This window comes from Antechinus flavipes, chromosome 1 (assembly GCF_016432865.1).
Source record: "Antechinus flavipes isolate AdamAnt ecotype Samford, QLD, Australia chromosome 1, AdamAnt_v2, whole genome shotgun sequence".
In the NCBI taxonomy this organism is placed as follows: domain Eukaryota; kingdom Metazoa; phylum Chordata; class Mammalia; order Dasyuromorphia; family Dasyuridae; genus Antechinus; species Antechinus flavipes.
The window spans coordinates 112,918,268-112,930,511 of NC_067398.1; the positions used below are offsets into that span (position 1 = coordinate 112,918,268).

Here is a 12,244-nt window from a genome sequence, read left to right on the forward strand (position 1 = left end):
AAGCAATTTGGAATTATAAATAGTAATTCATTAAATTGTGAAATCTTCTGACTCGGTCATATTACCATTAAGCATGTATCCCTGAATAGATAAAACAAAGAAGGAATAGGAAGATGTGTACTAAAATGCTTATAGCAGAATTTTCTGTTGTATCAAGAATGGCAAAAAATAAATAAATAAAAGCTAGTGCCAATAAGTTATGGTTTATGAAAATAATGAAATATGATCTTGCTGTAAGAAATGCTGAAAGGAATATTCAGAGAAACCTGAAGAACAATTGTACAATGACAAGTCATTATTAAGAAAAACACCTTCAAAAAAACCTTAAGAACTCTAATCAAAGCAACTGTTTCCACAGCACTTACATACCAGCATGTTATCAGTCTCCTGACAGAGGTGACAGTCACAAGGTGTGGAAGGAGAGATCTAATTTTGGATATGGTCATTGTGTAAATGTGTTCTGCTTGATGATACTTATCTATTATAGTTTATTCTTTTTGTTTTTGACTTGGAAGGTGTTTATGCATGGCGTGGGGAAATAAAGGAATTGTAATGGTGATAACAAAAAAAAGAAGCACCAGTGAAACATTTTAATGTGTACAAGAGTCCATGAGTTCAGAAGGAAGCACAGAGAAACAGAATGGCTGACAAAAATTGATAAGTTGGCTTTATTATATACTTAAAAAAAAAAAAACAAGGGTTTTGTATGCAATCCTTTTTTTGGGTTATGTATATTTAGAAATGCTCAATTTTTCATGTTTAATTTTAGAATAAAAATGTATTTAAAACAGAAGTAAATCCTATACAACTCTGTCTCTATTGAAAAAGTGAGTTGTAGTTGTGCCAATTTCAACTGAAATCACTGCATCTTTCAGGGAATTACAAGTCCTGAGTTTGAATCTCATACACTTTTATTAGATGTTGACAACATTCAACATTTCTAAAGTACTCTATGTAGTAAGTTGTACAAACATTATTCTCCCTATCAGTCACCCAAAAAGTAAGGCACAGAGCTGGGACTAGCAGCCAGCTTATGACCTCCTGATAGCTCCCTCAACTATATGAGCCTGAAGAAGGATGACTGTAAATCATTTCAGTAAATTTAACAATCACTCTCTTCCATTGAACAAATGTCTCATGCTGTGCTGATCATCTGTGAAGTGGAAAGTTCCTGAAAGGACTTTAGTCTTAAGGCAACTGAAGTCTTTTTCTGTTGCTAAGGCCCCCAGTTTTACTGCCTTTCCTCTCCCTTCTGGCTTAGATTAGGACTATCACCATTACAGCTTCAGTTCCTCCATATCCTCTCCTCTCCCCAAGGAGTCATATCCTTGTATAAACAATAAGCCCCTCCCTGTCCTCAGTCTAGGCTCCGGGGTTCCAAAGTCCTGAGCTAGGCAGAAAGACAGATGGACAAGAGATTGATGGTGGAGGAGGGCAGAGATCAGCTAGGATGTTTAATGTTTCCATATGGCTTTCAAGGCTTCCCAGGCAACGGAAAGCAAAGGTTTCTGGCTAATAAATGACAAAGGGCAACAGAAACATAAGTTCAGTGGAGGGAGGGCCCAACTTGGTGGGATGGATGTTAGGGACCATGCCAGACTCAGACAGATGGCTCATCTCTCACCAGTACGGAGAAGCACTCCCCAGCTTCACAGAGTTGGCTATGGATAGCACGGTACAGTGCCAACTGAGCTGGATCAGCAGGAGTCTCAGATCTCACCAAGGGGAGAAACTCTTCCATCATAACCTAGAGGTACCACAGAGAAAAGAGTTTTAGAGACAAGAAGGGTTTTAAATACTCCAGCCTACTATCATGGGGACTGTGACATGCATGCACATACACAACCTCTTACATCCTGACTGTTTACACCAGAAAAGCACCTTCTCACCCCCTGACCCAGATAAAAAAAATAAAAACAAAAAAACACATTAAGTGGCTATACTACAAAAATGCAGCCACCAGATGTGAATGTGTTTCTACCACATAGAGGACTCTATGAACACTGGTTTGAAGAATCCCTAAGACTGTGCCAGATTCTGATAACAAGTCTTTCTTGGAATCTTAGGGAGGGCAGAAAAGAAAAAAAGAAAAAAAAAAAAAGAAAGAAAGAAAAGAAGACACATGTAAAGGATCTAGTCCCACATCCCTAAACTCTTTCTTCCCTCAGAGGAGAAAGTTTCCTCCCTGGATACACACTCTCTTTGTCTGACCTCTCAGACACAGAACTATTAAGTCCACAGAGAGAAGAGTTCATAAAAAAGGAGATCAAGTAAGCAGATGGCTGGCTCAATAGGAAATCTTGCCATCATTTGAGGACAGGTCAGGTGTACACCTTTTGTAGGTGGATCTGCTGCTTCAACATCGCCACACGAAGCTTGAGAGCGGTCATGGTCTGTAGCTCTTGGACACTGGAGTAGACAAGACGGTTAGTGGGCCCACTCAACCCCTTTCCTCCTAAACATGGAATTGAGTCCCAAGTAAAGCTCTCTACAATCCTGGATCCCAAGCAGTATTCCTCTGGTATATCTGTGGGGATGAGAAGAGGAATGGGAAAGAGAAAAGAGGAAATCAGAGCCTCCTGCTATTTGTAGTTAACTGTTGGGCCTATGTCCTAAAAAGATCATAAAAAAGGGAAAAGACCCACATGTGCAGAAAAGTTTGTGGCACCCCTTTTTGTAGTGATAAGGAATTGGAAACTGAATGGATGCCCAAAGCTGGGGAATGGTTGAATAAGTTATAGTATATGAATGTTATGGAATATTATTGTTCTGTAAGAAATGACCAGCAGGATGTGCTGGGAGCTAGCTCACCCCACTATTATAACAAGTAGGCCCACTAGCTATCTCCCCCACAAAGCACCAGAGCAGAATGACAGCTATCACTCACTTTCTAGAGTGTAGTACTTTAAGGAAGCCTTAAAAGAGGCTATATTCTTATAGGTAGTGTAATTGATCTAGATCTTACTCTAAGACTTAAGATTTTTTTTTAATGATACTAAAGTGGCCATGATCAATTTTAACAGTGGCTCTGCAGCCAAGTGGGGCAACAACTTATAGTGAAGGCAGAAGCCCTGCCACTTTAGTAGGTCTATGCACTGTACCACCTAGGCAGCTAGATGGCACAATGGGTAGAATACTAGACCTGGAATCGGGAAAATCCAAGTTCAAATCCAGCTTCAGACACTTAGTACCTATGTGATCTTGGTAAATTACAAACTGTCTGCCTTCTGCCTCAGTTTTCTCAACTATAAATTAAGAAACATTTTCCTAACAGGATTGTTGTTAGGTTTGAATGAGACATAAAGTGGTTGGCACATTGTAGGCTTTAAATAAATGCTTCTTCCCTTCCCCCGGCTATCTTTTACTGCATGGGGTGCTAAGGACTCCATTTCCTACTGTCTGGTCTATCGCCACATACCAATGTCAGAGTTAGAAGTCCCTTCAGTAGAACAGCTAAGTTAATGGAGAAGACAAAGAGCTAGCTCTTCAGACAGGAGCAGTGAAGCATTCCGAGTTATTTAGCACTTACAGACACGAAAGGAGGGGCCTAGAGACTGTCTGCAGGATAGATGAAGAGCCTGGGCCCCAACTTAGCTGAGAAGCCAGCACCCACCAGGCCTTGGTTGTTAAGAAGCACAAACACACATACCTTTTGATGCAGCAGAGTCTCTACTGGGCCTGTATCCTAAAAAGATCATAAAAAAAAGGGAAAAGACCCACATGTGCAGAAAAGTTTGTGGCAGTCCTTTTTGAGTGACAAGGAACTGGAAACTGAATGGATGCCCAAAGCTGGGGAATGGCTGAATAACTTATAGTATATGAATGTTATGGAATATTATTGTTCTGTAAGAAATGACCAGCAGGATAATTTCAGAAAGGCCTGGAGAGACTTACATGAACTGATGCTGAGTGAAGTGAGTAAAGAGGACATTGCACAACTATTTCAAAGTCCAATTCTTTTCATATAGTAAAATAACTGTTTGGATATGTATACATATATTGTATTTAACTTATACTTTAATATATTTAACATGTGTTGGTCAACCTGCCATCTGGGGGAGGGGGTGGGGAGAAGGAGGGGAAAAGTTGGAACAAAAGGTTTTGCAATTGTCAATGATGAAAAATTACCCATGTATATAACTTGTAAATAAAAAAATCTATATTCAATAAAAAGAGAGAGGGAACATTGTACACAGCAATCGCAAGATTATGTTATAATCAACTGTGAGAGATGTGGCTCTTTCCAACAAAGGTAATTCAGGCCAATTTCAGTAGACTTGGGATGGAGAGAGCCATCTGCATCTAGAGGGGGAACTACAGAGACTGAATTATGGATCACAACATGGTATTTTCATTATTGTTGTTCGCTTGCTTTTTTTTTTTCCTTTCTCATTTTTGATTTCTGTTTTTGATCTAGTTTTTCTTATGCAACATGATAAATGTGGAAATATGTTTGAAGAATTGTTTGGCCTACATTGGATTGCTTGCTGTCTGGAAGAGAGGGAGGAAGGTTTGGACTGCAGAGTTTTGTAGGAGTGGGTGTTGAGGATTGTCTTTGCATATATTTTGAAAAATAAAAAGCTATTAATAAATGAATTAATGGAGGAGGAAGAGGAAGAGGAGAAAGAGGAGAAGGGAGCAGTAGCAGCAGCAACAGCATACTAAGCTTGGCCCCAAAGAAATATGACAGTATATATAGCCCTTCCTTATTGCAAACATGGAAGACTAAAGGTGTGGAACTCTAGATATAATTGATCTATTGATTGCTTTTGCCAATCTTTTTCCCCCTAATTTTTATTATTTGTTATAGAGATGGCTTCTAGGACCTCAGGATATAAAATTACTAAAAAAAAGAAAAATACAAATACTATGACAAGGAACATCACCTCTGAGCAGCATATTAAAAAGCAGTCTTTAAGGAAATGAGAATCTCAAGGTGAACTTGCTCCTCTTTCCTGGGATTATAGAACCTAGCTGGTGCTCCCCACTCCCACTGCTCTCCCCATCCACCTAGGGCAGCAGATCAAGGCCAAGAGAGGTAGCAGTGCTGTCCATTCCTTCCTTCCCAGCACTCATACTCTGGCCTTAGACTAAAGATCAAGGCTCAGAAGGTGGGACCTCAGTCTAGCCTATTTCTGGTGACCTATCAGGGAGCCTCACCTTCCCGAAGCTCTTGTAGCCTAAGCAAATGCCGTTTTACAGCAGCTTGCAGTCCTTCTAGGGTGACCAGTCGGCGATATTCCTGTTCCCAGCTCAGAGAGGCTGCAGGAGGAGGAAAGATATGGCTTCAGAAGTTATCTTCACCCAGCCCCCAGGACCACTCAACACGGACTCAGGCTCGCCCTATCACCTTCAGCCAACTGAAATCCAGGCAGTTCTATGAGTCTCCTTTCTCACCTGCAGATACCTCTCCATCTCCATCCAGTGTCTCTTCCAGATGCTGGGTCAGTATGTGACAGGCCTGGTCCAGGCGACTCACCTCCTCCTGGATCTCAGCAAGACTCAGTGATGGGCTAGGCAAGTCAAACTCAGAGCAAGTCAGGGAAAGCTTTCTTGAGGCTTCTTCCTCCCTTTGACCTCACCCCCAGGAGTCTACTCCTATTCCTTACAGACCCCAGTAGGAGGTGCTCCAGGGAGAGTCTGGCAGATGGCTAATCTGGCCCGTCTCCCCAAGGTGGTAATGAACAATCCACTGGCACACAGGATCTACTAAGAGGCCCAGGGAGTCTTATTATATGAAGGATGGCTCCATTAGGAGACAGCTGGGGTCTTCCACCAGCCCAAGGGAGTGATCTCAGTAACTATGGCTTTTAGCCAAAACTCCCATTAGCCAAAGAGCTCTTCCTCTTGGCTTCTACTCTCCCTGCCTCAAGCTAAAGAGCCTGAGAGTCAGAGGCATTCCCTGCCCCACCACCCCCACAGCCCTTGCACTTGGCAAGGATACCGTCCCCTTCATTCTCTCCAGGAAACGGGCTTTGGCAGCAGTTACATCAGGATCAGGATTGGACTGCAAGTGCTGGACCTGGGCCCACAGGCTAGAATACACACAAATACACAACAAAATGTACACAGGTACAGACATGGATAGCAGGCATAATAGCTAGGTGGCCCAGTGAATAGAGAGCCAGGCCTGGAGTGAAGAAGCATTTTCCCCAAGTTCAAATCCAGTCTCAGATCCTTACTAGTTGTGTAATGCCAGGCACTTAACCCTGTTTGCCTCAGTTTCCTCATCTGTAAAATTAGCTGGAGAAGGCAAACCACTTCAGCATCTTTGCCAAGAAAATCCCCAAAATGGAGTCACAAAGAATTAGACACAACTGAACAATACTGGCATAGACACTGCTGAAACTCGGGTTATTTCAACCAGCCTTTCCCATTTCTGTTGCATATGATAGATGTATAGGAGGGCATGGGCAAACATTTAACAAGTAGCTTTTCAAAAAATGCACAATACATCTTTAAACTTAAATCATTATTAGCCTTAATTAATCTCTATTACCTTAAGTCTAGACAAGAAAACAAATCGTGAATGAAAATTTAACAAGTAGCTCCACTAAACTAGAACCAGCAGGTTCAAGGACACTTTTGAATAATAAGAAAGGGGTTAGGTTAGTCTCTCTATGCATAATACTCTGTACCACCTCTGATGCCTGTGATAGGCCTTAGAGCTTGAGAGTGAAAAGGTGTAGTTAGAACAAAGAGCTATTGAGCAAGGACAAGGCCTTGAATGGGGTAGTTTTTCTCGGGGAAAATCATCTATTAGTGGACACAGAAAGTCCACTGACCAAGATTGTTATCTTCTCCCTAAGTAGGCTAAGTTGCTTAGGGAAGACAGAAGAAGCAAGTAGAGGTCAAGACATCTGTGCCAAGATAGAAGGCTGAATAATCCATTCTGGAAATTGTCATTAAAAACTGAATTTCAAAATAAATTAATTAAATTTAAAAAATTAACTCTCAGCAGTACAATGGGCTACCCAAAACAGTGGGGTTAAACTCAAATAAAAATGGATCCCTCCTGTCTGCTATCAACTTCATAAACCATGAAAATTAGCATTATCTATGTTGTACTATGTTTATTTTGTTAAATATTTCCCAAATTAGGTTTTTATCCAGCACTAGGGAGTTTTGGAGGACAGTGTGAAAGAAATAACCCTGCCCCCCCCCCCCTCTATTATATTGGTTTAGGCAGTAGTCTGGGAAATTGGAATCCTGGGTCAGAAGTGCCAAGTCTGCCAACAATTCATAGTGTGACCTTAATCAGTCATTCCCTTTCTCCGAAGCTGCTTCCTTTTCAAAGGACAAAGTAATTGAAAAGGTCACTGAATATTAAGAGGGTATAGGAATGGGTATTTTCTGAAGCAAAGGCACTGGAACTTGGCCTGAGGCGTCTGAGTCTTGCTACTGCCCACCTGGCAGTGGATATCCTTAAAGGGCCTCAAATTTTTCTGTCTAATGAACAAACCTTACCTGGAATTCCTGGAAGCAATTTTCTTATAGGACAGAGGCAGCTGCAGCTGTGTCCTGCAAAATGCAATCACTAATCAGGGCTTGCTTCCATACTCAGGAACTGACCCAGGGAGAGCAGTCCCATTTCCATCCCCTCCCCCCCAATCCCTGTCATCAGCAGAGCTCTAAAAAGCCCGGAGGAAGAAGAGGCCCAGTGACCAGACAGCTCTGGGCTATCAGGCCGGTGGCTCCCAAAGGCAAGACTGCAGAAATGAGCCAAGGGCCAAGAGGGGTGGAGCAGGGAGAAGAGGTGTCTCGGTAGCAGGAAGCCAGCACCTGTATTACCTGGCAGCTGCGCTGGACTCTGGAAAAGCTCAGTGTGGACCTGACCCTAAGGTTGTAAGGATTCAACCTCATTGGAGCTATGGTATCAGGCTTCATAGTAAACAGGGAGCTTCTGGATGTCCCGGCTGAATCTGAGTGGCCTGAAGATAATGGCTCACAGCCAGGCACCTCGGAAGCTAGCTAAATCTCTGCTCTAGATTACAGGGGCAAGGGCAAGATACCCCCAAAGGATCACCTCGGATTGCCAGGCAGGCAACTCTGAGAGTACAGGACTAGCTGGGCCCGGGAAGTGTGGTCCTCCAAAATCCTTATTAACCTTTACGTATTGTCCAAAGTTTGTTTCGACTTTTCCTTCAGAGTTGGGCCCCAGAAAAGGTCTAAGTTGAGTGGGACAAAGTCTATAAAAGCCCAACCACTTTTGTCAAAACTTCAATCATGCATTGCAGAGCTCAGGAAACCTACCCTTTGTCCTTGAGTAGGAAGGCCTCAGACGCCAGGCCTGGTTGGGTCTTTGCTTGTTCTGGTCCAGGACTGGGCCTGGTAGCACTTGCTTCTTTTAAGACTGAAACTGGGGTAGGAGTTGGGAGCTCTGGGACCTGGCCCTGGGGAGGCAGGGGGCAGGACTGAGCTGGCCCCCCTTCTATGGGCACTGAGAGATGTGGCTGACTGGCAAGTGTGAGGGCCCTGCCCCTATTAGAGGAGGTTCTGGCAGGTTTTTTCACCCTACTCTTGGCCCTTTGAGAGGCAGCAGGGGGCTTGGTTGGAACAGAGGCTTTTGGATTTGAAGTTCTGGGTCTGGCCCCAGGGTCTGCCTGGGCAGTGACAAGAGGAGTGGCAGCTTTGCCACTGCAGGCTTTCTCCTTTGCCTGTCCCTGGGAGATGCCTTTCCGGACCCGAAGGGCTTTCTCCAGGGCTTGGGTCAGCAGCTCCAATTCCTTGAGGTCTTTGGGAGTTGGTTCACATTCTGAGAAAGCTAGAAATAAGGGAAGAAATCTAAGACCACCCCCCACTCAACCCTTCCCTCAGTCTGAGGCCTGTATACTTAGATTGTTAGAAAAAAGCAATGTGTGTTTCCCATCCAATTTGCTGCTTTCCAGGAACAGTCCCAGTTCACTACCAGCTAGGACAACTAGGACTGTCCCCTCCCCAGACCAGTGCCCCAGCTAGGGGTGCAGTGGCCACAGTACCTCCATTCAGAGCCCGGAGGGGAGAGGCCAAGGCTCACCAGATTTAGTCTCTGTGCTCCGGGCTGGCTCAGGGCTTGGGGGAGAGGGCACTTCCCTGGAGGAGACAAAATTCTTAACACCTCATCATTTAGTTAATAAAGAGCTTTCTTCACAACCACCCTAGTGAGGTAAGCGACTGCTATAATAATTATTCTCACCATTTTGACAAACAAGGAAACAAAAACTCTAAGAGAATATATGGCTTACTTAGCATATCAGAGTTGAAATCTAAATCCAGGTCTCGTTACTATAAATTAGTGACCTCTTTGCCAGTTTCCCAAGAGATGCCCCCATGCTGTTCCCACCTCCAAAAAAATTCTTGACCCCTCTCTTTCTAAAACAAATCTTTATGGCTAGGGGAAGCTCAGCATGGTGATGAAGAGTGGACTCGAGCTCTATTTACCACCATGGGAATTTAAGCAAGTCACTTTTCTGGCCTCAGTGCTTCATCTCTAAAGTGAAATGGGTTAGTCCAGATGCTTCCATGGTCCCTAGTGACCCTAAAAGTCTACGACTGTATTCGCCCCCTTCAGGAGGACTTTGTAGATGCTGAATGCTGCACCCCAAAAGGTAGGCAGAGGGAGGCAGTGCCAAAGGCCCATTTCTCAGTGCGATCTGGACAGAGCCGGGCCAACCACCCCCTTTTCCCCCAGGATACCAGGGCTGAAGCAACACTCGGCAACGGGCAAGGGACTGCTCCAGCTCTTTCTCCTTCTTCTGACAAGCTGTCAGGGCTGCTTGGATCTCCGTGACCAGCCTGCAAACACCCCCAGCACAGCTTCAGCTATCATCCCCCACAAGGACCAGCGCCCCTGCCCCTTTCCTTTCTCCACGTCCTCTGCCCCCTTCTAGTCCCCCACATACCTCCCTCTTTCTCCCCCTTGTTCTACTCCCTCATTCCCCTTCCTCTTTCTTTTCCCCCTTTCCGTTTTGCCCTTCCCAAGTCTCCCACTTTCTCCTCCCCATCCCCCCTTCCTTTCTCCCATTTCCCCTCTACCCTCCCCATTTATCTCGCGCCCTTCTTTTCCCTTCCCCCTTTCTTTCACACATTCTTTCTCTTCCCTCTCCCTCAAACCCCATCCCCCCCGCCTGCGCGCGCAGACTGCGCCCGGGAAGGCTAGGGGTTCTCAGAATGTAGTCGGAATGTCACCGGCACCAATGGTTGCGGCCCGTCTGGTCCTTGAACCTGACTGCGTGCCCACAAAGGCGTGCGTGGTGTCCACTATGTGTCCAATAAGGGGACCCTTACCTGTGGGAACAGGCGGCAGGCAGCATGGCGGCCGTACGGGAGGGTGGGGTAGGGTGGGATAGGGACCGGGGGGCAGTAACTTGTAACACAGGCACACACCTGCAGCCCTAGCTCGGCGGGAAAACTGCCGCGGCCTGTTCGAAGCCCCGCCCCCACCTCCTAGCCCCGCCTCCGCCAGGTCCTGCTGCTCAGCTCTTACTCACTGGCATCCCCCAACCCGAACCGAAGGAAAAGAGAGAAATGGTGGAAGCTAGCGAGCTGGGATCATAATCTAGACACCTGAGATGGCGGAGCCCTTGGGAGTCAGGGGCGCGCCCACGAGCCCCAAAAGTCAGCTCCGTCTTCTACACTGCTGCCAGGACTTGACTCAGACAGCCTGTACCCGTGAGGTGGGGGTGGGTCGCGGCACAAAAATGGGAAGGGGGTGGTAAACATGACCTTATACGTGACTGAATAGCTCTGTGACCCCGGGTAATTTGCTTAACGGCTCTACTAACCTGTGAAATTGGGAGAATAACCCCCTACATACTTAGGATTGGCGCGAAGAAATGTTACTCATGTAATCATTAATATGATTAACGAGCTTACAATTCAGTAAGGAGGCCGAGCGAGGCACATACACAAGTAATCACAACTAACTTTAATAACTGCGATACATTAACCATGACAAAGGGGGCGGGCGGTGGCGTGGAACATCGCACCGACTCGCGTTCTGCCCGTTAGTTTCGTCTGCTAGATTGCTAGTTTTCCATTCTTTCCTCTGTTAAAAAGACAATTTGAACAAGGAGAGAAGACAAGCTACTTACTAGGGACTTAAGGGCGGCCTTCACAAAAGAGGTGGCCCCTAAGCTGGGATTCCAGAGGAAGAAGTCCATCTGGGGCGCGGAGGATGATGGGACAGCTGGGTGGCACGTGGATAGAGTACCGGCCGGAGTCGGGAGGACCTGAGATCAAATTCAGACCTCAGGTATCTACTACCCGGGCGTCCTTTAACCTTGTTTACTTCAGTTTCCTTCTTTGTAAAATAAGTGAACAAAAAATGGGAACCATACAGTATCTTTTATCAAGAAAACCCCAAACGGGGTCACGGAGAACTGGACACCACTGAATAACAATCAAAACCGTCTTCTGACTACTAGACAATTTAAATCTATCTAATTATAAATAAATTAAAAATTGCTTACTAACTATATGCAAAAATATGAAGGTTCAGTCAGTATTCGAATCCAGAATGATACAAGGTTGAGGAAAGGATGAATTTCAGAAATGAATCCGATAACCTTGAAGCAGGACAAAAAAAATGGTTGCAATAGTTGCTATTAAAAATAGCAAAACCAGTTGAGCAGAGGAGCAGCAGGAAAGCTGAGAATTCAAGAAATTAGATTGTCTCCTGGTTTGTCTGGGTCTTGCCCGGTGAGATTTTAGTCAGGTGTGGATCACCTCAGCTTAGAGACAGGAAGCATCTGTCCCATAAAGAAGCTGCAGTTGATCAAGGAATTTTAATGAATAACTATCAAGACAGAAAGGGGACAAAGAAGTTTACAATTCTAGAGTTGTGTTACCCAAAGCACATCAGTTTTCCTCACTCATGTAGGTCCTTGAAAGGTACTAAATACATTGGTGAGAGGGAGAATGTATATAGAGTGATGTGTGGATTTATACCTACTTATTATTCCTACATTTGCTTGCCAAAGGTATTAGGTTGAAAGTAGGCAGGGATAATTTATGCCATAACATCAACATTGTAAAAATGAACAATTTTGTAATTCTTCAGAATTATGACATGCAGTGATCAATAATGATTATAAAGGACTATGGATAAAGAAGACTATTCACCTCCTGATAAGTCTAATATGTTCAATGAGACACACTTTTTGGTCATGGCCAATATAGAAATTGGTTTTGTGTGATTATGCACACTCCTCCCAATGGAATGCAAAATAAATGAATGATAATTGAAAAAATTTAATTTAATTAA

The 12,244-nt window shown here is 44.5% G+C and overlaps 1 protein-coding gene across 2 annotated transcripts; it reads right to left on the reverse strand.

Moving 5' to 3' along the window:
• Window positions 1-641: 641 nt before the first annotated feature.
• Window positions 642-11,347, reverse strand: TEDC2 (tubulin epsilon and delta complex 2). 2 transcript variants are annotated; one of them, XM_051988039.1, is made up of 11 exons: window positions 11,073-11,347; window positions 9,676-9,774; window positions 9,017-9,089; window positions 8,254-8,764; window positions 7,468-7,521; window positions 5,945-6,035; window positions 5,398-5,527; window positions 5,161-5,262; window positions 3,650-3,685; window positions 2,334-2,527; window positions 642-1,747 (listed from the first exon to the last, which is right to left on the reverse strand). In XM_051988039.1, exons 1-11 carry the CDS (start codon window positions 11,139-11,141, stop codon window positions 1,601-1,603), a joined length of 1,506 nt encoding a protein of 501 aa, XP_051843999.1. In that variant the 5' UTR covers window positions 11,142-11,347; the 3' UTR covers window positions 642-1,600. The 2 variants fall into 2 exon arrangements, with proteins under 2 accessions (XP_051843999.1, XP_051844004.1); XM_051988044.1 differs by lacking the exon at window positions 11,073-11,347 and adding an exon at window positions 10,267-10,399 and having other exon boundaries at window positions 9,017-9,072.
• Between the last annotated feature and the right edge of the window lie 897 nt (window positions 11,348-12,244).